Genomic DNA, 27260 nt, shown 5'->3' with positions numbered 1-27260 from the left:
TTCTCCCATATAATAGGGTCCATATAGGAACAGATGCAATTTTAATGCTGTGTGGGTTATGCAGTGACCTGTATTGTGTGGGAAATGACCTGATGCAAAGGTGGGACCCCAAATACACTTCCAGGCAGGCTAAGAAAGAAGGCTCACCGACCAAATTAAGATGCTCATCTCAAATGGTTTATTAAACGAATGTAAAACAGCAAGACGCAAGTGGGGAGGGATGGGGTAAGAAAACAAGTTTGGGATGGAGGGAAGGGAGGGTTGAAGGATGCTGGGTGTGGTTCGGTGTCCGTCTGTCCCATCTTTCTCTCACCAGCTTTCCCCAGGGTTGAAGGCATCTTGGGCCAGTGACGTTGCATTAAGGGGGACCCTTCGGGGCCTGGGAGGGGGCTCTCCTCTCACACTTGGAAACGGATTGTCCGAGGAGACACACGTGCTGACAAAGCAAGAGCCTGCGTTGGGAAGGGGCCCTGGGCGGAGAGCAGGAGGGTGAGGGAGCCCAGGAGGGCTGCTCCGCCACGTGGCTGGCGGTCTCGGGTTTATGGCGACGGGGTGAGTTTCCGGGTGGCCTCTGGCCAGTCACTCTGACTCTGGGTCCTTCCTGGTGGCGCACGCATCCCTCAGCCAGGATGGATTCCGGCGAGGAGGATTCTGGGAGGTGGGTAGGACGTGTGGACTAGCGTGCCTTCTCTCCTTTGACCTTTCCCCTGTTCTTCTGGTTGGCGGTGGCTTGTTAGTTCCGCGTTCCTTACCAGGACCTCCTGTCCTAAAATAACTCACGCAAATTGTTACTGCCCTTGCCCGGCCAAGGCGGGCGGTTTCAGTCAGTGTTTCCCCGAACAGCGTCATAAACTTGATCTACTGGAGACACAGGGACACGCTCACCTGGCCACAGTTGTAACGACAATTAACCTGATCAACGGCCATGGGTTTCATTTGTGTTTGTTGAGCAGAGGACACATGGGGCCAGAAGGGGTCTCACCAATGGGTGGCTGAGTTAAGACTCCATGAGTATTGAGTATTCAGGGATGTTGAGCTTCTCTCCTAGATACTTAGTGCCTCTTGCACGTGTGGTACACAATAAACAGCTAGTACTCAGGTGCCTCCGGGATATTAGGTATCTCTTGGCCCTTTAATCCCTTTCGATCCCTATGTTTAACATAAACATGCTGTTACATTTATACCTGACACATCTCATGAATTCTACATCAAACACATTTCTATACTCAAAACGTCTTAAAGGGTTTCACCTGTGATTTACAAACTACAAACAGCTTTATCATTTAAAATGGAGTTGAATACTCTCAAAAGTAAATGTATATTATGTCCATATTATTGACTTAATCCAGACTCTTATGTGGAAAGTTTGATATGAAGAAAACAAGTGTAAACCATAAATCTGAATGTCTAGGTTAACTAGATATTATTTTCACCAAGATTGAAAATTACAAACCAAAAACTAGATTTTGTTTTAATAAAAAAAGTTAAAATTTCAAAGTGTTTCCAGGGTCATATTCTGGCTAATCTACATGTGTGACTTCAGTTAAAGTCATAATAGGAAAAACACAATGAAAACCCTAATGAGCTTTGAGACCTATCAGTTAGTTTTAGCGTAATTCTCATGATGTGGTTTTATTCTCAATAAGTGCAAATTGATAATCAACATGTAAAATATATAATAACTCAATAAAGCAAAGACAGCCTATGTGAAGTCCATAGAAGTCCAAACATTAAACCAGAATGTTTCTTTCCTGATCATGTTAGATTTATGGGAATTTAATTCATTTGAAACCGAGATCACACTTGATTCTTACATTCTGATTCTGCTGCTTTCAAGGCATAAAGCCATTGGCTTTTCCTCTGGGACAACCAAGACATTTAGTGAGGAATCAAAGAAAAATAAAAAATTTGAAATTGAGTAGGAATTATCTGTCAAAGCTTCCCAGAGTGGTTTCTTTTCGTATTGCACGCAGCCTCATGTGACTGCCTTTTCCTTTTCAGGAAATGCTCGACATAATGAAAGCGATATATGATATGATGGGCAAATGCACATATCCTGTCCTCAAAGAAGATGCTCCCAGACAACACGTGGAGACATTTTTCCAGGTAGGAACGCAACAGAAGTCAGAGAGGCAGTGAAATTAAGAGCAAATTTCCTGATGTTTGCAAAGCATCACGATGATTCAAAAGAATGTAAAGGACAATTTTTACTGAAAGAGACAAAACTATAGAATATTTACCGTCATACTAATTTAGTACTTTTGGTTTTGAATGTATCATAACATTGATAACTCCACTTACTGGACATTCACCATATCCTGGAGAGAACACTAGGCAACTGCTATGTCTCATGTCTTTGGGGGTATTTGTTTTTATCCATTTCTCACAAGCCCCTATGAGGTTATTTATAAATCCTCATCAGCCCCATCTCACGGATGAGAAAATCAAGGCTCTGAAAGCTTCAGCAGGTTGCCTGAAGTCTGTCGCAGCTGGAGGGCAGGATTTTGCTAGAACAGAGTGGCTCTAGATCAGTCAGTCATGATTCTTACCACTAAGCAGCTACTCGTGTGTGCTCTGAAGCAGGTCCTCCCATTAAACAAGCAGCTGGGCTTTCTTTTCATCGGCCTGAGCTTGTTGTCCAGTTCAGCGTGAGGGTATCAAGGGGTGAGTCTGAGTAGTTTTTTGTTCTTTTCTTCCTGAACAGAAAATGGACAAAAATAAAGATGGAGTCGTTACCATAGATGAATTCATCGAAAGTTGCCAAAAAGTAAGTAGCGATAGTAGAGAAACCAACCCGTTTGCTTTCTTAACAGCTGGACTGAGTCCTGCCGGCTAGCTACCACGAACCGGGCACAGTATAAAGCTCACATGCCTAAGATCACCGCTTCCACACAGCTGAGGTGAATAAGCCTGCCACTCTGCCGACAATCACACTTCGCACATGCAGTCAGCATTCGCAGCGAGTCTACCCCGAGGCAGGCTAGTAAGAGGGGAGCCCCGGAGAGAGGAAGGTTGCCTAGGTGTGTTTCTGCTCCTCAAAGCCTTCAGTGTTCATCGCTGAGGACAAAGCACAGTGAGCTTTGACTTGTTCTCTCCCCAGAACTAGCGTGTAACACGTATCCTGTCCTCCTCCACAGATTCAGAATCCCAGTACACTCAAGGGCGTATCACTGGCCAGACTAACATACGATTTCTAAGGGGAACATCATTGCTTCAACGTATGTGGACGAGAGGTGTCTTTGGCTGAACCAGTAATGGTCTTCAGTCACAAAATTAAACAGCAGAAAATTCTCCCTGCGGAAAAGTCCATGTGGCTCTCCACCATCTGGTGGCTGACCGGTATTAGCATACCTAGAATTATTTGACTTGATGTGTGGGTAGAACCACAATTAAGAATTTTTTAAGTACTTGTAATTATGGAGACAAAGAAGTTTGCTGGTACTTTAGTTTTTCTCATTATTTTCGAGTTGATATAATTTCCCTTGCCTGATGCCTGCCTTTTTCTCAACGCATACTTCAACGTGATGGTCTTTGAAGGAGCCTGGTGACACCAACACACTTAATGGTGGTGGTGTTACTCAGTGTCTAGTAGCGGAAGTCCTCATTAGTTCTGCAACCATTTTCCACTGCTATGAACAGTCACAATCTCCAAGTGCCCCTGTGCTGCCCAAAAATCTATCCCCTCACGTTTCCAAGGAACATGCTACACTGCAGACACTGGGCAATGGTTTCTCCCAAACGATCCTTTCTCTGGCATCGAGACCATTCATTTTTAAAGGTTCCTAAGGGCCACACAGATTTAGTCCTAACAGACTCAGAAAGAGAGGTGTAATTACTGCAAACCTGTCTCCTAAATCCCAACCTCCAATCTTCACGAAATTGCCCTAAGCTCACGCACAAACTGCTTCTGCAACGTGGCCTGTGGTCACCCGAAATGCCAGTTGGCGTTGCTCTCCGTCTATACTCTGCGCCTCTCCAGTTTCCACGCTGGCGTTCTATTAATAATTTGAGGAATACCCCCTCAGCACCAAGTCAGAGTGAAATAAAGTGTTTAAAGCCTGGTCAAATCCACAAACCATAAAACGGGCTCTCCGTACTTACCTGTGTGGAAACTGGATAGAGGGTACTTACGTGTGCAGACACGCAGTGTCTGGACATTCGGCACAGGTGGTCGGTGTAGGTGGGCAGTGCTCAGGGGCAAAACAGTACACTTTCTTTGGCAGATACGGTGAACTGAACTCCGCCGTTTCTCCCTCACAGGACGAAAACATCATGCGCTCCATGCAGCTCTTTGAAAACGTGATCTAACGTGTCGAACACGCCCCCAGCCAGGCAGACAGGTGTGAACGACTCTATCACACGAAGTCGGAGCCACCACTTCTAGCACAGGCTGTGCAGCGTTACACTGAGGCATGTCACGCAAACAAGCTTTGTCTGAGCTAAAGCAACCCCCAAGGGATCTGAGTTTTCCATGTACAAGTTCGCCTCCTTTTCATAATGCCACTGAGTTCATGGGATGTCCCACGTCATTTCATACCCTGTGAATGTTCACAAGTAATAGAATCTGGCATATAGTTTTATGGATTCTTTAGCCATGGAATTATTGAGGCTTTCACATTATCAGTGATTTTAAAATATCAGTGTTTTATGCTACTCATTTGTATGTATCCAGCCCCAGGATTTTAAATGGTTTTCTAAAATACTGGCATCTGCCCTTAATTTCCAGTTATTAGTTTTCATGTTTGTATGCTGTAATTTCATTTATACTTTAAGTAAACAAGATTACTGCAACTGGAAACAAACAAACAAACACATAGTCCCAGTTTCTCTGGATTTGCTGCCTCCTGTTAAAAACATTCATTTACCTGGCATTTTTTTATAACATGAAACAAATTAGTTTATCACCAGATGTCAGCATATGCCTAATAAAGTTTATTTAATAAGCATTTCTTAATTTTTCATCATACGTATTACAGCCAAGGCCTACATGACATATGTAATTTTGGATTTGTTCAGTCCTACAAGTTGACTACTGTGTCACTAAGTGGGAATCCAAGGTGTGAAACAAAGCGAGGATGTCCACAGGCTTATTAGCAAAGGGTCAGGACAGCTGTCCTCCAGTACATGGCAACGCTTAGCAACAAGTAATCCTTAGCCACATTCAAGGCCTACTTCATCCTCCTTCCCGACTCCCTCCTGGCACCTCTACATTACATGCCATTCAGGGACAAAGGAACCTTTGCTACCCCAATGCCTACCAGGAGCAAACAGCAAGCAGAATTCACTTTGAAAGCACCAGTGATTCCATTATATCCAGAACTATAATACCAAACCTTAGCAGAAAATGAATATAAGTGCTAAGTAACTCCTTTAAACTGTATTATGATTTAGCGTAGCATAAAACTCCAATAATTCAGATTATTTTTAATGATCTTAAGCTAAAATTGTAAAGTTGCCACAATATTACTAAAGATACACACACCTTCCTTGTTTGGCAGAAATACCACAAAGACCAAGAGGCTAGAGTAGGAGGAAACTTGCAACTGTCTTTGCAACAATAAATCAGGTATCTATTCTGGTGTAGAGATAGGATGTTGAAAGGAGCCCTGCTATCACCAGTGTAGAAATTAAGAGTAGTACAATACATGTACACTGAACTTGGCCATCGCGTATTTGTGTAAACTCAATGTGCACATTTTGTATTTCAAAAAGAAAAAATAAAAGCAAATAAAATGTTTATAACTCTACTGTCTATGTTATAGGTCTTTATCTCAATCAATTTTATAATTACTAGATTAAAAACATTATATTTTTCTTATGGCATTTTCTAAACTGTAGAGATCTCGGTCTTTGGGTGGCACTAAGTGCAAGGAAGAGGAGTCAGAGCAAGGTCAGGCAGCTGGTGAGCTGATGTGACCTGAGGATGTGACAAGAGTAGAGACCTGAGGAGAGAGTGTGCCAGACATGGGACCAGGAAGGACAGGAGCTATGAAGGAGAAGGAGCATTTCTGCCATCAGGACTCTCTGGAAACCACTTATATTTTAAATTACCACCTGTGAGATTAGGTTGGAAATGAGAATTACGAAGGGATCACTTCCGGTATCTGAGGGACGGAGCAAAGAAAGGGTGCGCTCAGAGGCTCCTGGGGCAGAGTACAGCTGCTCCCCGTCTCCACCCCTTCGGAGGTCTCGGCCGGCCCTGGACTTGGTGTGGCTGGTCGGGTCCTAAGGGTCCCCTTCCTGCCCAGATGTTTCTCTCCCTCTGCTCCTTTCTCTGTAGAATGATCCAGAATCAGCCACATCAACATTCAGAACTACACTCATAAATTACGTTTTAAAAGCGTTTCCAACTGAATTAACTGTTAAACATAAACAAGCACAACAAAATCACTGAGTACGTGTAAGAGTGTTACGATTTTAATTTCTGAGTTTCTTCATGTACTGAATACCAGCATTTTCAGACTATGAAATACAAAAATAACATGTACTTAAATACAATTAACACCTGAAGTCTAGGGAGTTTTAATGCGTTGTAATAAACAATGTTACTTATAAAAGAATTTACACATTAAAATTTTTTTTTCTTAAACTAGAATACGCTGGAAAGAAATTTTTTCCAAGCATTCTACATTACAAAATGCATGTTTATAAACAATAATGAATAGTGAATTCACAAATGTTTGTCCACTATTTTAAATTTCCATAGACTTGATAAATATAAAACCCAGGAAATGGCAAAATATCTAAAAATAAGTGCACAGCTACACATTGACTGTATGTTACATATAAAAGGCGCTAGAAAATATATACAAACACATCCACTGCAAACCCAATAACTGCCGTTCACACAAACCATAAAAAATATAAAGAACAAACCCCACAAGACTGTACTATTATAGAACGTTTTTTAATAGTTTTCCATCATTAATCATTCTTTTCTTTAATGAAAAACCTGTGCTATGATTAGTGGAATCGTGTATACTCATCTAAAGCCAGCAATAACGCCGGGTGGCTGTGATTCACAGAAGAGTAAACTGCAGCGGATCCGAAGAGGTTCCGTGGATTCCCGTGGCCACCCCTGCCACCGGGCGCCTTTCCTCAGCAGAATATGGAGCAGTACGTTGGGATTTTAGATTTGATGATGGGAAGGCTTCCCTGTCAACAGAGGAACATTTAGCTTCATCAGTATCACGCAGGGTCCCCCTGAGAGGCACTGCATCTGCAGAAGCACGCCTAAAAAAGAGTCCAAGACTCCAAACACACAAAACGGGAAAGGAGCAGGATGATGGAATGAGAAACAGAGCTTTTTTTCTGAGTTACATAAAATATAGGCTGATTCTCTTTGTGGTTTAAAAATATTTCACTAGAAAAGTAGTTAGGAACCAGACACTTCACCGTTAAATCTAGGGCTAATTCTCTGCACCTCAGTTCCTAGCTCTTTAAAGGGGAATAACAACAAAACCCACCTCTGAGGGATGCAGCGAAGATTAAATGAGTGTAATGTCTAAAATATACTCAACAGAGTACCTGCTGTGTAATAAACTCTTGCTTGCTCGATAAAGATCAGGATGTGTCTATGTATGTATCTTTTCCAGGACAAATGTGTGTATCATTTAAAAAGAAAATTAAATCAAGCCAAGAATGAACCAATTCCAATTTAAGGAGAATAGCAAACGGATTAGTTGTAAGAAAATGACACTGTGGCTGTCTGTAACTGATATTTTAGTTTCCCTAGAAGTTAAGTGTTCTCATCACTGTGATACATGCAAGCCCTAAGAAATGAGAAACTATAATATTGAGAAGAGTCTCTCATAAAGACTCATCTCCAATATTTAAAGAAAGAGAAAGATATAAACATTTAACTTTTTAGAAAGGAGAGAACATCGTTAATTTCATGATGGATTATGAAGTACCTAAAGCCAGCACAGTAATCATTAAGCCAAGGGAAAGTCTTTGATAGGTGAGTGAAACTTTCTGTTGCAATTACATTAGTTATTACTAAATATTATGTAAGACATTGGATGGAGGAAACAAGAAGAGAAAACGCCTGAGGGAATAAACAATACTTACTAGCCCTTATAACTTCAAAATCCTTTTAAGTTCTGTATTAGCAGAATTAAAAACGAATGAGAGTGAGAGGCAGTAAGAGAACGTCCTTGCTATCACTGGGACCTACATCCTCTGCACCCCCTCCAGATCCTAGTGTGCGGTTTCTAACCTGTATCTGCTCACAAACCACCCCTCCTCCCCACACACCCACGAAACCTAACCTGCTGGGCCTGCCCCCTCCTATCTGCCCATGCCCCGAACCAGGCACAGGGTATGTGAAAACCATCTGGGGAGAGTTTCAGATCGAAAAGCCTTCCCATCATCGTTTAGCATCTGTCTGCTTGCATTTCACAGAGAGGAAAGGGCAAATTATTTCGCACTCCGATTTCCAGAACAGCCAGCACATCTGTGAGGAAGAAGAATTTCCCTTCTGCTGGGAAGGGACACTGGCTTGACTGGGGGATGATTGTGTGCATCTCAACAAGGCGCAGAAGGCTCACCCTCCACCCAGACCCACACGCAACAAAGAAATCCACTATCTAGTAGCCCAGGGACTGACCTCCTCCTCATAAGCTTTATTCTAGGCATTCATCATGAAAAGAACATAATCAGTTTAAAAAGTCACTGAAATTGGTCAAATTAAATAATGTAGGCAATGCTTAAACTAAAACATCGGCCATTTTAAAACTGTATTGATCACGTAACTCTTCTTTATAATCAAATACCTAGAGTGAAACTGTTCTACAATGCTAAGATAATCACATGCAACTCTATTACGTCTGATTAAACATAATCACCAAAACATGGTGGAGATGCATAATCAGTGCATTATGGAAATATTTCCAAGTCTAGATTATTTTAACTCTTCTTTCAAGTGATGAAAATTCAATTAAGCCAGTTATTTGACAACACAGACAGTAACGAAACCCCCTGACCCCTGCAACCTCTTGCGAGTGAGACTAGTCAGCTGAGTCGCTCCTCTGCACGCACGTGAGCATGTTTGCGTGAGCACAGGTGTCTTCCAGACAGAACAATGCAGCCACCTGGGAAGCTCAGTTCAGTCTTTGACTGTGGGCAGACTGTAAATTTTTCAGGCAGAGAAGATGGCAAACGAAAGGAAAAATAAAACTTTTTCTTCAATGAGCTACGTTAATTCTTTTGTTTTCCGAACTTCTCCATGGCCAAAGCAAAAACATCCAAAACACAAAATACATCCAAAATAAAAAAAACGGTAGACGGTACTACAGGGAGTGCCACACAGTGAGCACCGTGAAAGGGCACAGGCCCCACGTTTCCACCCCCGGCTCTGCATCCTCCCGCTTAGAGACTGTGTGACCTGCTGCAGAGCACCGGCAGCTACACTCGAGATTCTCTCATAACCTACGAGGGAAAAGCATCTGAAAAAGAATACGCACGTGTACATATACATATGTCTAACTGAACCCCTGTGCTGTACACCTGAAACACGGCACTGAAAATCAACCATACCTCAATCAAAAAAACAAAACAGAACCGTGCGACCTAGGCAAGGCAGAAACTGAGCTCTCAACTGAGAAGAACATCACCTTCACATGGTTACTTAGGCCTGAAGTGAGACAACAGACGTTATGCAGTCAATTTCACAGTACGACTAAAATTTTTACAAGTGAGGACTCCCGGGGAGCGATGCTCACGTACACGTCCGCCACGCTGCTCCAGCTTCTGTAACGCGGCGGTGACGGGCTCTCTGAATCTCTTGTCCCTTAGTCTCTTGGAAAGCTTTTAAAAGAAGATTGAGGGAATGAAACGACGTGAAAAAGTAGCACTATTCACTATAAACACAGGTAAAATTTCACTACTAGGCTAACTAGAAATAATACCACTCTTTACTGTACAGTAAGTACATAAACACCACAATTTTTTTTTAGATCTCAAGGCTTCTTTTAGAAACATCTCATTAAAATTTACATATAATCGATGCCACTGTATTTGTTTCATAAAATAGATTTATAGTATTTGAAATAATACCAACGCTACAGAATCTGCTACAGTATTACCAGCCTATAAGTTTTCCGGAGTCAGTTTTCTAAGGAATCGCATAGGTTCCCACTCTGCAGCGTGCCAGAGCGTCTGCCCGGCTAGGAGGGAAAGCTAGGCGTCTAGGACACGTGTGCTTCCTAGAGCCAAAACAGGAGGAGAGAGCACTCACGTGAGTCACTGAGTCCCAGAGGCGGCAGAGGGCCAGACGACAGCCCGCGAGCCCGCCCATCACCAGCGGCGCCCTGAAGGGGCCTCCCGCACGGCAGGCGCCCTGGCTGAGCCGGCAGACAGCACAGGTGGGCGCGCGGGGCAGGAGCAGAGAAGGCGGCCGCGCCGCTCCGGCCCCGCACGACTCAGGGCTCGGTCCTCCCACCAAGGTCTGCAGCAGCCACCCGAGGCCCCCAGGCTGCCGCTGGAGCAGCACGTGCTCACGGCGCCCCTTCCGGGGGTGAGGGGGGCGCTCCGGCGGGAACGGCTCCTTGATCAAACACACGTGAAGCCCCGCCCCAGAGACGGCCTCTGGTTCTCCTCCTCCCAGATGCAGAAGCACCCCCAGCAGCCGTCCCGCCCTGAGCGCTGCGTGAGGGTCCTTTCCGCAGCTGCTCAGAGGCGAGGGAGGGTCCGAAGAGAGGCCCCGGAAGACAGAGAGCGAGAGGAAGCAGCTCCGAGAGCGCGGACAGGCGGGGCCCCTCAACACCCCGGGGGCCTCTCGCGGACCTGGGCCCGCGGGTCCTGGGGGGCACGCAGCCCTCGGGCGGGACCCAGGCCCGGCCCGCAGCGCCCACGGGGAAAGCGCAGGGGCCGGGCCCGCCCCAGGAACCGCTTTGTCAGGGCCTCAGGGCCGAGGCCCGGGCCCCGCACGTGCACCCCGATCCCCGGCGGACGTGTTCACGCCCCCCTTCAAGCTGGGGGTCGCTGTCTCCGAGTTTCCGCTCAGAAAGGACGCGGCTTCTTTCCCACAGGGAGGAGACCCGTGGCCTACAGGTTCAGTACCTGGAGAAGAGCCGCCCTGTCCTTAAACACACGCGCACTGCAGCGGCTGTGCGGCCCGGAGGGGCAGGCTTTCCGGCTGAAGCGGGTGGGGCTGGGGCAGGGGGAGGCGAGGGAAGGAGGGCGCGCCCGGCGGGACGGGCGACCGGGCCAGGCAGGGCCGCGCGCGGGGCCCGCTCCTCTGCCATCCCCGCGGGCTCGGCGGGCCCGTGCGGCCGCGGGCGCTCCCGCAGGGCCGCCGCCCAGGAGGGCACGAGGCCCTTGCAGGCAGGCCCTGTCCCAGGAAAAGCAGAGCTCTGGCGAGGCGTGTGAGCGGCCGAAGACGAACGCTCCTGTGCCTTAAAAAAAAGAAACGAGAGTCTGTGGACCTGGTCTTCCCTTTGCGCCACGGCGGGCAGGAACGGAGGCTGTGTAGGAACCTCAGCTTCCAGCTGCGGAAGGAGCGACCTGTTTCTTCTCCGTCTGCTTCCTCTTCACCTCATCCCCGTTGTTTCGGCGGATGTCCTTGCCACTTGTTTCTCCCCGCAAACAAACACCAAGCCCGCCAGGGCAGGGGCACACCTGGTTTTGTTCAGCGTCTCATTCCCTGTGCCTCACGTAACACCTGGCACAAAACGGGCGGGCAGAGAGCAGCAGACCTGCTGAGTGTAAGGAGTCATTCCCGTGGTTACTGTGAAACCCCTGCCGGTCCTCAGCCCCAGCCCTACCTGCTGACCTGCGGGTCACACGCGAGTACCTGCCAGCATCCCCCTCCTCCTGCCCTGAGACTCCCCGTGTGCTGAAGTTTGGACACCTGCTCTCACTGTGTCTTTTCCCCACCAGACCCACGGTAAGACTGTATCTCCTACCGCTTCGAACCATGGCGACCCTACGTTCCCCACCACCGCTTCTTTGCGTAGGCTTAGCCGGGTGGTTCTCGGGATGTGTTAGTCTATCTGCAGAATAAGAAGTAAAAAATACACTTCTAGGATCTCTCAGGTGGACGCGTCCAAGAAAAAAGGGAAGCTATGATCAACACAGATGTCTCTGCTCTGAACTACAGAACATGCAGGCAGACAAGTCCCAGCTACAGCTTATCCCAGCCAGGACTTCAACCTTTCTTTCCGTGTGTGCAGTCAAGGACGAACTCTGCCTAAAGAAAGGTCTGGTCCTCCCCTGCTCCTGGATGGAAACCGTGAAGCTCTTGGACGGTCCTTCCAGAGAAGAGTGTCTTTGTCCACCTGGGGCCCTGGGCCACACCAGACAGTCAGTGCTAACAATATGATTTAAGTGCGGGCCTCAGGCCATAAGCTACTAGCTCAGCTTCTAGAGGCTGGAGACCAAGGTCAACCAGGCAGGCAATGATGCCACGTGACAAACTTCTAATGAGAACCGTGGACACCCAGGCTCAGGTGAGCATCTCGCGCTGGCAATACTCCATGCGCCTTGCCACATGTCACGGCTGGAAAAGGCAGGCACGGGCCACACAGCTCCACTGGGAGAGGACCACCAGAGGCTCCACACCTGGTCCCTCCTGGCCCTGCTCCACACACCTCCTCCCTTGGCCGACTTCAGCCTGTATCCCTTCACTGTAACAGACTGCAACACTGAATAACACCTTCTGTGAATTCCATGAGTTCTTTCAGCAAATTGTTCAACCTAAGGGTGGCCTTGGGACCTCCTGAACTCCAGAATACCCCAGTGTAGGTGTGTGACAGGTTAAACGACTTATAACAGGACAACGTCTCATTTAGAGACTCACCAAAAAACTTACAATGTAAAACAAACAAAAAGAAAAAAGAAGAAAAACATGACTTGGGCAACATCCACTCCCATGATAATACGTATAAGCTCTGCCTGTAATTCACAGCTGAGCCGCACGGGCACGAAGTCCTCACACGGTTCACTGATTTCTGCCCGCCGACTTCCGCTCACTTTTATCGCAACTCTAAATCTGCTCGTGTAGGCGCTTTCCATGTCCACTGGTGAAACTGTTTTATGAACAACGAGGTCTGACGTCTATGTTTTTTGGCTAGGATGATGAGGGTTTTTTTAAGGTTTTGAATCATTATAATAATCCATTTGAAGCCACTGCAGCAGGAAGAGATACACATACGCGATCCCTCTCTAACCTTCTCAGTACTCACACTTGTAAGCAGGTGCTTCAGATGGTCGTTTAGAGAAGGACCCACAACGACACTTAACTGTACCAGAGCATTCAATCCTCTTTCAAACACTTCATCATCCCAGTGGACCTGGGGAGGGGTGGGTGGTCAGGGACGCATGGGCAGGGAGGAAAAGGAGGGGAAAGGAAGGATGGGTAAGGAGGAAGGGCAAGCAGGCAGAGAAAGAGATTGAACATTCAGTATTAGAAGATAATCGACCAAACCCAGCATTTAAAACATGACCTTTAGTACAGGACATCTAGAGGGCAAAACCAAATTTGGCTTGACAGAAACACTAATTAAAATATGTTGTAGCCTACAGAAAGACTGATTTAAGGTTCATTATTTTCTCTAATTACTCAAGATGTCCCTTTTTACCTTTAGTACATCCTCTAAAGGTGTCTTCCAGTAAGTTAATAGTCTGGCCCTAAATAACAGTGGCTTAATTCTGCACACACATCAAAATCACAGGTAAAGAACAAAGTTGCATATAATTTGAAAGCAAAAAGACATAAAATATTCTAAATGTACACAGAAAGTCTAAAGAAATAAAGAACATACCAGAGCTGCCTTCAGCACAGGAACCAGTCTAGGAAGCAAAGGCACAGCTTTTTCAGGAGCACCTGTGACCAAAAGTAATTCTCTAAAACCCTCCTTTGACACAAAGGTGTACGGATGTTTGGTCTCCCTCAGACCCTGCCAAAACAAAGACAAAAACATGATTTACTACCCATTTAGTGAAACTTTTACCAATAAATTAACCCTCACTGTGTAAGTAAAACTCCTTTTATTATTATTGTTACCCTTTTTGTGAGATGCAATTTCAGCGATTACATTTCAATTAAACTAAGAAATTTTGGAACATAGGACATAATTGAGAAAGGAGGGCTCTCGAATCAAGAAAAGAAGGAAAAGAAAAGGAATAAGAAAAAATATAAGAAACAGGGAAAAACAAAGGAGAAGCAGGGAAAAAATAAAAGAAATAAAGAAAAAGAAAAGAAAGGAAAAAGAAAAAAGGAGAACGGGAGGGAGAGGAAAAATAAATAAAAAGAAATAAAGAGAAGAAAAAAAACTCACTAGGATACCAAAAATGTGCCGTATATACTCCCAAACGCTGCCTGACATCACAGCAAATTAGTCTAAACTGCATGTTAATAAACTCTACTTCACGAATGCAAAATTATTGGACTCCCTAACTTAAAGGTGATTTTGCAACTTTAATGAGTTTCTAAAATATTATATTTCCTTCATCTTTAAATACTAAGACATTTAGAAGACAAATCTTAAACTATGTTTAAAATGCACTGTAAGATTTTAAATGCCATTTTTAATATCAGAATGTCAAACAAAAATGTGGAAAAAAAAAACCTGTGTAAATCACTTCGTGCTATGCCTTTCACCCCATTAGGAACCACTAGACAGTAGTCTTTTGATTTCAATGATCACCTTGAGTCAGGATAAAATAGGCATCTTTTTAGAAACGATAAAACAAAGAAAGAAAGCAATAGCAACATTTCCTCAGTTTGACTAATTACTTTCCGGAATAACCATAACCAGCTGCAGGGCACGCCTAAAAATACTAATTTCCAAACAATTTGTCCTTGAGACCAAACTATCTGCTTCCAAACGGTGATGAAACACTTCTCCTAGATGCTGTCATGCTTTTGAAAACTATGATGCCAAGCACACTGGCACCGTTTTGGAACACGGGCTCCATGGTCTTAGGAGCACGCCATCCTGTTTATTTTAGAGATGAGGAATCTCAGAGCCAGAGGCAAAACGGATTTCAGCAGTGGCGGTTCTGTCACTGCTTTCCTATTACTAAATGAGGAGGGGGAAAGCTAAAAGTTTGCCCAGTGCAGAAATAAAAGCATTGGTGTCTGGAAAACGGGTATTTAAAAGACTGACCTTATGAGGTCTAAACTAAACTCAGAGCCCCTCTGGGGACTCCCCAAGTAAAAGCACCCCCCCCCTTCCTTGTGATTAGCTAGAGTATGTTTTCAAAGGTATCGCTATAGTTCTGATTCACCTAAAAAATTGTTTGCTACCATATATAAAAAGTTTAAAAAAAGATCTAATGAAACATTAGAACATCTTTAGCTTTTAATACCAAATTTAAAAGACTGATTAAAATCCAGTTTCAAAATAGGCTACCCATAAAAATACACTGCTTACTACACCAAGATACCTTCTGCAAGCTGAGGTACAGATTAAGAAAAGCAAAGACCTAAGATAACTTGGCTGTCTTCAGTAGTAACTGATACGCCCATTTAAAATAGTAAATACACTTGAAGAACCACAGGAGGAACGAGAAATTCTAAGGATTTCCTACAATTAAGAAATCTCAACCAGCACAATTATCTATTTTTTCTGCTCTGCTGCCACCTGGCCTTCCACACTAGTTTTACAGGAAAAGCAAATGCTTCTTTAAATGAAGAAAAAAAGCTTGAGGTTTTCAGTGTCATACTTTTATTTAGATTCCTCATCACTGTGTCACTTATCCTAGAGGCACTGCTTATCCAGACAGACACCACCAAAGCTCTTGCCATCGTTCTTAGCAGCAGCAACATCCTTAACTCTGAAAGAAGATGAGTATCTCAAAGGTTAAGTACAACTGGTTGATTCAGAAGTTTTTCTAAAATCCTCAACAAAATCCATCTCAATGACATTTTACTTAAAATGCACAAGTAGGCAAAAGCCCGTGGAATTCTCCCCAAGAATGTGAGGTAGTTAATATCAGTTCCCTAAGAAACACATCATATTAAAGGTGCCTGTTCTATAAAGAAAGACCAACCAGTCATTGTTATCTGATGCAGTGTAAGTTTAAACCACTGATATTCTCCTGATTTGACTAGTTCAACAGCACTTTTTTTAAATTAAGTATGAATATTTTATCCACATATCTACAAATCCCTGTGCAGATTAATTTCATATTTATAAAGCTGATTAATCAGTTTCTAATAAACATATACCAATCACAATTAGTTCCTAAGGGAGTATGGTGTTTTAATACTGTTGTTTGGCTTTTATTTCAAAAGTAAAGAATGAGATTCATTGATGAGTTACAAAATAACATTTAACACAATTTAAAAACATTTTTTTCCATAAACATTCAGGAAAGATAGAGTATTTACCTCAGCTAAAGTAATAAGAAGAGGATCAAATGGAAGCTTTTCAGGAGGACATTCCCACTGTAACCTGTGTTTTACTGAACCATGGACCAATCTAAAATATAAAAGTCAGTGAATGTGACAAAGATAAGATATATTAAGCAGTGATTATCTAACATACATATATTCTTTCCAGAACATAATCACATTAGAATTATTTTGTAATGTAGAAATACCTTAAATGATATTACAAAGGCATCTTATAAAGCAATAATTATATATTTATAATCCTACAAATTCCTACTCTTAGGAAAACGGGTGGCAAAACTAAACAATTCTACATTTGTTAAGCCTACAGTTTTGGAGTTCTAGCATATTGCTATCTGTGTCTTAATGCAAATGTTAATTTGATATGTTTCAGTGATAATTATAACACAATAGGTAACCTATAGACAAACCTATAGCAAACCTATCACAAAATATGCAAACAAAAGGTGATAATTAGAAACAATCATTTTTTAATAAGTAATATTATTTTTCAGATATAGATCATTTAACCCTAACATGAATAATCTAAACGCAAGCCGGGTTTTATACCTGTTAAAGAGAAGAAAACTGAGGCCAGGAAAGTGCCATGGCCCATGCAGGGTAACTATGAATTAAAGTCCCTGCTCTTGCTGCTTTTTTTCTTCCTTAACAGCCTTTATTGAGGCATAACCAACACACAATAAAATGGACATTATTACACAGCGTAAAATCTGGTGAGCTCTGATGCATGAACACACCCATGGAACCACCATCACACTCACGACAGCGACCGCACCCACACACTGTTACTTCACACTCTTCTTGTAACCTTCTCTACCTGACACCTTCTTTTCATAATAGCAAGAAGCCTCAGCAACACTGTTTTTACATTTTTAGCAATAATAAATTCTCAGAGTGGGGAGGGGGTATTAGATCCTTAAAATAGAATTTCAATTCAGAATGTAAATACAAAATAATAACAACAATAAATTAAGGAATGCTTCCTGAGCTTATTTTTTGCTCCCAGCCCTCCAAATCTGAAAATACCACTAAAAACTACACTTCCTTCACTTTAGAACAGCAAAAAGAATGTTCTGATTATTCTTTCCACAATGAAAACAAAATTTTCTGTCATCTTCAAAAGGCTAAAACTGGATATACTTAGAAGAAATTAATGTTTCTCAGTAGTAAAATCTTAAAATGATATCACTTTATTAGTAATCTACATTGTTTTCTTTAAAATAGTTTTGATGTCTATCCAGACAGGCTGTAAGAATTATATCAAAAGTAAACAAAAACAGCTATATTACTCATTAAGAAACACAATTTCAATAAATAAAATTTTAAATCTTAGATTTTTGAAGTATAATTAAAAAAATTATGAAACAATTTCATTAAATTGTCAAATTCCAGTTCATGAACGAAAAAGGGTTATTTATTTGCAATTTGCCCAAGCCTACGAATGCTTAAATTGTTTTAGAAACTGGTTCATTCAATTTCTTAAATTATTTGCTGGTTTACTGTAGATCTATCGGTAATTCTATTTTGGAATTAAAATGATTTTCTTCAACAATGTTCCAGGATCTATACCAATCCAACAGCCAATGAATGTCACTTTTATTTCAACCTCCCTAGTAAATAAAACTTTCAATACTTTAAACGGAAAACTGTATTGATTTTACTCAATTATTTTGAATAACATGGTCAATTATAACTTGTATTGATTTTACCTGCAAGGAATCCCTCCCTTAGAGTAAACAGCTGCAAATGCAGAAGGGGCTCGTGACTGTTCACCAAACTGAAATAAAAAATGACAAGAAAATAATAAATATTACTATCACCTCCACTTTGTGATACCTAATCAATTTCAATCCTATTGAGGTCAAAGGCAAACGGACACCCTGACTCTCAAGCCACCACGTTTGTATCAAGTACAACATCAGTCTACTCAGAACAATGGCTAAGAAAAATAATCAGTCCTCTCAATACTGAAACCACAACCACAATTACATTTTGATATTTTCTTTTACCCTTAACTTGTTTCAGAAGGATTGAAGGTAGCTGAAACCATATATAAAGTAAATATACTATAGATAAATATTTTAAAATATAAATACTATAAACAAATACAATAAGGATAATACATCTTTCCACTTCCTCCCCACTGTGACCTTTCAAAGTGAGGGCGAAATGGAGAAAAGGTATACAGGGAAAGTATCATGTGTTTTCAACCTCCCGCACATCTCCTCCTTGTCCTTCACTCAAATGTGCATGGTCTTGAATGGTCAGAGAACCTGTCATTTCTCCAATCTGGTTTTATGCTTCTATGAAAAGCAAAGGCTTAGGATGAACAGGAGTGACAGGGCTGAAGACAGAACAAGAGTCTCACAAACACATGCCTGGATATGTCTGCTTAGATATACAACTTCACAACCTTCAGTTTTTCTATATAATTATTTTATGACTAAATTAATTCTATATGCACTCTCAAAGGCAATTTAAAAGATGATCGATCGCAACAATTAAACAATCACAGCATACATAATTTCAATATAAGTGATCAGAGACTTAAGAATTAAGGCACAAAAAGTAAAATATTTTACCACATGGTACTTTGAACATAATCAAATGAAACGCAGATGTCTAAAGTACAAAATATAAACTTACTAACCTATTTTAAAGATACAACTAGCTAAAAAAACTTTTAAAAATCACATGCTGTAATTTTAAAATGTACTTAAAAGCCTAAGTTTAGAGTGAACCCTTTTTCCTCTGGAAAAACACATATGTTTTAAGTAAAAATGCATAAATGACATTTTATTAAAATATAGTATTATAATAAAAGATTAATTTACAAAGCTTAACCCATGTTCTGTGTGACAATTCACAGCAATACTAATGTTTCGTTTATCTAATTGTAATTCCTGCTAAGAAAAATACACATTTTAAAAATTGTGTTTAAGTGAAGTATGTTTTAAAAATTGTGTACAGATCAGTGAATTCTCAAAAAGTGGATACACCTGTGTATCAACACTCAGGCGGAAAACCTGAATGCTGCCAGTGCCCTAGAAGTCTCCACCATGCCTCTTCCCAACCCCTTCACACCGTTTCTCCCAAAGGTAACCACTACCCTGACTTCCAACTGATTTGTTTCGGAGTGGGAGTTTCTACATACCTTAGCCACGGTCTCTTCTAACATACCTTATTCTCAGGTCAAATCATTAAATTATTTCCCAAAGCTTTCCTTAATTTGTAATAAAATTTAAGACTAGGGCCATTACATATTACTACTTCAAGTTTTTCTTTAAAGAAAGGAAGAAAACTGAAGTGTCACCAGAAACTCCCTCAACAAAGTATGAGCGAAGGCAGCAAGAGCACCGGGCTACCAGCGCATTCTTCCCGTGGCCCATTTCCTGACACTGCAAGTTACAGGAAGAAGCAAAGCAACACAGAAGCTTAAACTATTTTCCGTTTTTCTTTTATAAACTCAGACAATCTCCTTCTGCCCTTGGATAGTTCCCTGCATTCCTGCTTAAGTCTGCCGTATTTTACCTGCCATCAGTCTCAGCCACTCTCATCATCCCCTCTAAAGGCTGAAACCATTATCACTTCCCCTACGCGAGGCTGGGCCAGACCACCTGCTGCTGCAGCACGAGTGTGTTCACTTTTGGACAAACTGATCTAGACACTTACAGTTATGCACTTTTATGTACATAAATTTTATGTTTGTTCAATGTGATTAAATTGCTGTGAGAAGGCAAAAGAAAACTAGTGCTGTCGTTAAGAATTCTGGTGGAGCTAATTTATAGATCATAGAGAACTGGTCAGAGATCCTTATGCCACTATGAAAGCATGTAATTCATCCTACGGCAACTGAATACAAGTTTATTCATTGATATCAGGAAGCACAACAAGCACAGTAAGTGAAAAAAGGAAAGCTGATACGCAATTTATTTTCTACTCCACGACACTCATCCATGAATATGACAGGACACACCAAAGCTGGTGAATTTCTACTCCACACCTCCTCACTTCCACACACATCACTGTCTCCATTCTGCATCACGATTACCATGTGCCTTCCATCACCACCAGCTTGAAACTAACAAACAAAAGAATCTCGGGATAGCATTCAGAATGGCTCAACAGTGTACAAATGTCTATTACTTTGGAAGATCTACTGAGTCGGGAATCTCTTTTGTACCTACGGGGTTAATTGTTTTAGGGTTAAGTTTATCACTTGGTCGAGGATGAAGTTTTCTTGCAGAACCTGGAGGGCTGGCTGACGAGGAGGATTTCCTTTGCTGAACTGCAGTCCTAGGTTTTACTTGTGCACTTGATGATGTCCTTTGATCACAGGTATCTGGAAAAAACAGAACATCAACAAAAAAAGAGGTGAAAGCTCGTCCTGCATCCATCTGCCTAACACAATGTGTCATTAACAAAATTTACCTCTTCATTTAAAAGCAACATTCTGTACCTGTCACTCTGTTTCTCCACTGTACGCCTCTATCGCACTCGGATCTCTGCATTGCTTCTCTTTTACTCCTGCAGTTAAATGAAACTCAATTTCAACATTTTTGGGGAGGGAGGATTCATTAACAATATAAAGACCAAACAGAACAGAGTAGGAAATACAGTCTAAAAGACCCACAAAAAAGGTATGGTACGGAACAAAATACCTGAAAGACCAATAAGAAAATATGAAATTATATCAACTTCAATAACATCAAATTAAAAGCCACCTGTAAGAAAGGAAGATGTATAAAACATGCATTTTTCCATTTAGTCAAAATACGCTTTTAGAAACTCAGCTGTAATCCTCTGGCTATACTCCGAAAACACAGACTGTGCTTCTGGACAAAGTGGTTGGCATGTCCCCTGTTGTCTCCACCTTCTGTGGCCTCCGTATTTCCAAAGTTCCAAAAGTTAACACATGCATAACAAGGCCTACTTTTGCAGGGACATAATGATCACTCCTACTAAATGCACCAAAAGTTCCCTAAACTGAACACGACCAAAACTGAGGTTATCACACTGAAGTTATGAACCCCTTGTCAAGTCAAGGGACCACCAGTTTCCTGGTCCCTCAGGCTGAAAAATGCAGGATCACTGTTGCCTCCTTTCCCTCCGTTTCCTACACTCAACACTACACATGTGATCAGTGTGCTGTGACAAGGCAGAAGAAGATTTGGGCTCAGATCTGGGCCTGCATCTCATCTCTACCCATTTAAGCACGTTATTTAATCTCCCTAAGCCTTGCTTTCTCGACCTATAAAAATGGGGGAGACAATACAAACCTACCAAGGCTGTTACCGAGGGTTAAATAAGATAATATATAAAGCTGCTTACCCAGTGAATGGTGGTTCACGTCTCCCTCTTCCACAGTTCCCTCTTTTCTGCTAATGGGAGGGCTCTAATTCACAGCCCTTGATTTCCTGCCTAGTCACATTATTTCAAGGACTCTTGCACCACACACGCCCAGCCTCATACACTCAACTGCCGGCCGGTATTGCTGGGTCTCCAGTCCGCTGTTCCAGGCAGCCCTTCCTGCTCTTCTCTTTCTCAAACGTACACATCCATAGCACTCTGCTTGCTGCCTGCCTCCTTCTGATTTCTACTTGATTACTCCATTCCCCCACTTACACCACACTCCAATTATTCTTCCCTTAAGTGCACCTCCCACGTTAAGTCTTTAATATCATCATTTTTCTACAAGATCTGTAAGATCTTCTCTTAAGGCAACACAGGTGAAGTCTTCAACTTTCAAATGACAGCTTTTCAAATATTTGAGGACATGAATAATAACTCCTTAGTTTTCTCTTCTTCAGGACAAACTTTGGTGCCTTCTTAAACGCATACTAACATGAGGTTATTTTAATTTACTTGACAAATTAGAAATCTTCACCAGGAAGACAAAGCCCCAGGCAACAACGTTTAGACCCAAAATTTTTCAAGTAGGGTGTGACCAAAGTGCCTGGTAAAGATAAACTAAATGTAAGATTATTTCTAGACACAGAATAATTTTAAATTTCAATTTTCTTGATTTACTACATTGATCTAATTTTCTCATCCTACATCCTACCTAGCAGATTGAATTACTCCCCAATATCACACTTCACATTCATCCCCAAGGCATTTTCTAGAAATATGGTAATTATTAGCTCATTAAATCTGTCAGATACTATTCTAAGATAAGCTAAGGCAGGCTTTAATTAAATCAACCCAATGTTGCATTTCAGTGATTATTCAACCAGTATTTACTAGTGTAGCTGGTCTCTGCTTTGAGAAGCTCCTGATGGGGAAGAATATGACCTAAGTTTCTGTTTAAAAAAAAGAAAAAATCTGTGTCAAGGAAACCTGAGTTTCCTCAAGTCTATAACTGTGGATAATCACAGTAACTGGCTACTCTAAAAACTGCTGAAGACTTTAGAAAAGTGCTTGGCATATAGTACGTGCTATGAGGTCAGCCACTGCCATCTTCTTTATAACAGTACAAAGTGTTCTTAGTATTAGTGTACTAATAATAGTGGGGGAGGGTCAATGTAACACGTTTTCTCCTTTTTTAAAAATTTGGTTTCATACTTGTGCTATCGATTTGAAGACCTGATTTAAGTTCTTTTTTTTTTTTTTTGGTTGTAAATTGTCATAGCCATCATAGCTGAAAAAGATGCATCACAAAGATACCTGCCTACAAACAGAAAAACAGCAGTGCCTGCCACATCAAATCATGACGCACATTCTTCAGTACTACCTACCAATTCTGCAAAAGTTTCTGTTGGAACGACACAATTTCTATCTTCCTTTATGTCAAATAGCTGTTTCTGCAAGGTACTAATGGGAAAGCGCTACGTTACATTTTGAGTAAGTTCAAAAAGCCATTGAAACTCTTCATTTGAAAAAACATGTTAGAAAACTGTTTCCAAAGGTTTTAAGTATACAGGACAGTTTTTAATGTGTAATACAATTATGTAATTTTCAGCAACAATATCAAAACATACACACAATGATGCAAACATCTCTCTGTCCACTTCCCAAAACACCGTTAGAGTTTCTTTCCAAGACAATTAGCTTCTCAGTTACTGTTAAAAGTATCATCCTTTACCTTACAGATAAATGAAGTGTACTCAATTTTTAAAAATAATATCCACCTGGGAGCATGCCAGAGACAACAAACCCAGAGCAAGAGTTGTCTGTAAAGGAAAAAAGCTTAATTCATCTTACACTAAACTCTTTTGAGGGCTTTTTCGTAAAAAAACATGTGGAGGGTGGTGTAAAGGGTTAACGGTGGGAGGAAGTAAAAAGAACTATTTTGTGTTATAAATATTATAAAGGACATCCCTCAACCTTTCACAAAACAGTATAAAGATTCTAAATAGACACTAGCATCTGTAAATCCACTGAAGCCCAACACTTACACTCTTGTCACAATAACAGAGGGCAAACAAACCAAGCAGGGCCCCACTGTGGACCCCCTCATTTCTACCTAAGGTTTCCTCAGATGCTGAAGGCCATCTACAAGGAGATATAGGCATCTGGGTCAATGCCAGGAAAGCGTACTTTTCTTTCACTGCTTCGGACAGCTCATATATCCTATTTCTTTTCCCACATGCATTTTCCCCCTGCACTTGGCTTTGAGACCACTGCACTCAACTACCCGCTAAATTCTCAGAGGCAGAGGCCCCCTTTTTTTTCCTACTCCCTAATCTGGTGTTTGGGAAGTTCCAAAAGTGTGACAGGAGCCCCACAAAAGAAGGTGAGCTCCATCTCTAAAGCTCCTTCACATTCCAAAGAGCAGCGACGTGGCCTAATATTCGCCTACCCGCTCCTTTCTACCATAAAGTACTGTAAATTCAAAGAGCCAGTACTGAGGGTCTTAATATCTTCACTCCGATTTCCCAGGCTCTCCGCCTCCAACACCACACATTTCCGAATACCTAAGACCAGCTCAGGGCCGGCATGCTGTCCAAGTTAGAAAACGAGGAGGACACGGAGAGGAGGAAAAAAAAAAAAAAAAAATGGAGAAAAACAGAGGTGATTATTATTTTTCAAAGGAGGTCGGAGGGCGTGGGGGAAAGGCGGCCCCCTTCAAGTCAGGCGGACAGGGCGCCCCTCGGCCAAGGCCCAGCCAGCCGGAGGGCGCGCTCCCGGCGCTCAGCATCCCCGCGCTCCCTGGCAACGCGGGCGGCGGCCCTAGCAACGGGCCCGCGCCGGGAGCACGCCGCTGACCTGCGCGGCCGCCGGCTCCGGGGGCCCGTCCCTTCCGCGCCTCTCTCCCGCCGCGCTCTGCACGCCAGCCGCCGCCGCCGCCCGTAGGGCGTCTGCCCGCGCGTGCTGGGCCCGCAGCCGCCGTCCCGCCGCCGGGGGCCGGGCGAAGGAGCGCTTCCGCGGGGCTCCCGGCGCGGGCGGCGCCGCGCAGTGACGTCAGACGCACGCTGAGGCCTCTGAGCCAATAGCAGGGAGGCGCGGAGGCGCCGGGATGGGGTTGCCCCGGCAACGGGGAGGCGCGTGTTGCCAGGGCGGCCCTGGAGCCGGGAGCCGCGTCTCCGGAAGCGGGGGTGTCTCAGGGACGACGGCGCCCGGCGGCGGAGGCGAGTGCGGGCCCCTCGCGCCTGCGCGCGGCCTCCCCCAGCCCGCGTGTCCGGCCTGTGCGTGCTTCTCGCCCACCTCACCCGATGGGCTCAGGGGTGGGAGCCTCCCCCGCGCTCGCCGCGCGCTCCTCGCCCTGTGAATCGCCGCCCCAGGAGCATCTTCGCTGGGCTGTGCGTTTCTTCAGGACCAGGACTGCGCCTTCTCCCAGTCTGTTTCTCTGGCTTCTAGCGCAGTACAGTGGGGACTCGGGAAACACTCCTTACATACATGCAATGAACGGATGAATTCTGTGTATGTCTCTCTCATGTTCAGTGAAGGCTGCATACACGTCTAGCTCAACTTTTAAAATTCATTATGTTGTTTTTACTTATGGTCTCCACTGGACTGAAATTGTCTCCATCACTTTTCTAACCCCAATATCTAGCCCAATGCATATTTAAGTAATTCTTTAAGAAAAAAAGAAAGGAAAAGAATCCTGTTTCTTAGCTATTTTCACCTCATAATCTCTCTTGTCCAGCTTCTTCAAGACACATTGTATCGCCTTGTCCCCTTCTTCGCTCCTAGCATCTACAGTGGCAGACTTGGCAGCACCGGGCTCATGACTTTTTAGCGCCTCTGCCTGGAGTATAAGAATAATCTAAGTTCAATATTGCAGAGAAGTGAGGAGCGCGTGTTCTGAAGTTAGGCTGTGTAGGCTGGCAACCCAGCTCTTTCACTTCTCAGCTGTGAGGTCTTGTGTGAGTCGTTTAACCCCTCTTAGCCTTAATTTCCTCCTCGTAATAGGGTGTTCGTAAGACTTAAGTAAGCGCACCAGTAAAGTTCCTAAAACCTAGGAAGAACTCAGTAAAAATTAACCAGTACAATTATTGAGGTTAAAGTTTACATAGAGTGCACTGTAAGTTGCAGAAGTCTCAAACTATATCTTGTTGTTAGTATGGGACCATGAAGTATAACATGGATTTTTCCGGTTTTTAAAAATAACCGCAATTACCTGTGTAAGCTCTCCTAATCATAATTAAGTCCGCCTCATAAACTCTCTACTTTGTTTTAGAAAAATCAGGAAACAAGCAACAACAACAACAAAATCATGTCCATTGGCCTTGTGACTTGGTCTGGATATGATGCAGTAAACGGTGGATGCTATCTTGGACACAGTAGTTTGAGAAGGCTGTGAGACATCCAGGTGGAGCTGCCCAGAAGACACATATGCCCATCTAGAGCAGAGGGGCAAGCGCTGAGTGAGCTGTGGATTTTAAAGTCATCAGCATACATGTTACTGACCAGGGTTCTTGGCCTCCTTAATCAATAGAAATTGATAAGAGGCCAGACAAGAAATTCAGGCCAGCCTTTATTGGGGCTTTTCCTGCAGGAGGGAGGGAAAACAAGTAACAGGTTCCCTTGCTTACTCCCTGAAGGGGCAACATTGTTCTTTGTATAGGGTGGGGGTAAGGGTTGAGTGGGCAGTGGGTTAGGTGGTCCGCCCACCCCCTTGGTGGTGCTGTGTGGGGTTTGGGGTTTTATTGTATCTTGTTCATAATTTGCCCCAGCTGGGAATGCATGCAGTTATTTTTAGTCCCTCATAGCTTCTTTGTATTTTGTCGGTCTAGGAGACATTTGTCCAGGGGCAGGCATTGCAGCAAAGGGTCCCGGGTCCCAGGTCTAGCCTGTCTCATATACACAATAAGTGAGGCTATAGGTGTAGATGAAGTGCTCCAGGGAGAGCGTGCAGTGTGCGAGAAACAGAGAGTTGGTAGTGAACTTCTGCCTCCTAATTCTGTTCTGGTTCCAAGGTTTAATTTTTTAAGTTTCTTTTTCTGGAGAGAGGGAGAATGTGGGTGGGGAGGCTGACCTATGTGTTCGGTAATATGACAAATAATCTAAAAAGCCATAACGTGCCATATATATCTCCCGCATGTCCCTACAGATTTACTCTGTACCCTTCTCCACCCTGCTGTATACGCTGCAAAACCAGTCCGTGTGGCCTGTCGTCAGCAAACCCCCACGCCCTCTGGGTTGCATTTGGGACCTGTATGGAGGGGAGGGAGGGCAAGTAAGGATTGGGGATGATCAGTTGGTCCGTAATTTGTACAAAAAGGAACAGAGTTTCTTTCAAGTAATTAAGACAAGCCAATAATACTTCTGATATTTTCTTAAAAATATTTAGTGACTAAATACATGTAGTTAAGAAAAATTCACAAGTGAAATACAAATCAAAAGACACTGTCTCTTTGCACTCAGATCTGGACCTTGGCTCTGAATCATGACTTATTCTTCCAAATCTTCCAAATAATGACTGATCATTGAAACTGGTATTTGAAACGTCAGTGCC

At 43.1% G+C, this 27260-nt stretch overlaps 2 protein-coding genes across 7 annotated transcripts in view; one reads left to right on the top strand and one right to left on the bottom strand.

The window, feature by feature from the left end:
- KCNIP4 (potassium voltage-gated channel interacting protein 4) overlaps window positions 1–4334 on the top strand; it is a 512843-nt gene extending 508509 nt beyond the window's left edge. For all 3 annotated transcript variants that reach the window (XM_057726084.1, XM_057726083.1, XM_057726085.1), the window contains 3 exons: window positions 2002–2106; window positions 2705–2767; window positions 4261–4334. In XM_057726084.1, the coding sequence (XP_057582067.1) occupies window positions 2002–2106; window positions 2705–2767; window positions 4261–4308 (216 nt within the window). In that variant the 3' untranslated portion in view covers window positions 4309–4334. The remainder of the gene's footprint in view (window positions 1–2001; window positions 2107–2704; window positions 2768–4260) is intronic.
- On the bottom strand, window positions 170–24730 carry PACRGL (parkin coregulated like). Of its 4 annotated transcripts, none has more exons than XR_009052528.1 (10): window positions 24569–24727; window positions 20820–20887; window positions 20548–20702; window positions 18070–18137; window positions 16337–16427; window positions 13764–13898; window positions 13185–13292; window positions 9727–9807; window positions 2550–7155; window positions 170–1149 (listed from the first exon to the last, which is right to left on the bottom strand). XR_009052528.1 is itself a non-coding variant. In XM_057726080.1 (10 exons), exons 3-10 carry the CDS (start codon window positions 20869–20871, stop codon window positions 7099–7101), a joined length of 747 nt encoding a protein of 248 aa, XP_057582063.1. In that variant the 5' UTR covers window positions 20872–20887; window positions 23098–23173; window positions 24569–24727; the 3' UTR covers window positions 170–7098. The 4 variants fall into 4 exon arrangements, 3 of the variants coding, with proteins under 3 accessions (XP_057582063.1, XP_057582064.1, XP_057582062.1); XM_057726080.1 differs by adding an exon at window positions 23098–23173 and having other exon boundaries at window positions 170–7155; XM_057726081.1 differs by having other exon boundaries at window positions 170–7155; window positions 9723–9807; window positions 24569–24730.
- Between the last annotated feature and the right edge of the window lie 2530 nt (window positions 24731–27260).

The sequence above is a fragment of the Hippopotamus amphibius genome, chromosome 3 (genome assembly GCF_030028045.1).
Source record: "Hippopotamus amphibius kiboko isolate mHipAmp2 chromosome 3, mHipAmp2.hap2, whole genome shotgun sequence".
Lineage (NCBI taxonomy): Eukaryota > Metazoa > Chordata > Mammalia > Artiodactyla > Hippopotamidae > Hippopotamus > Hippopotamus amphibius.
Note: the sequence above shows the minus strand (reverse complement) of the source record. Positions and strands in the feature narration are given on the sequence as shown.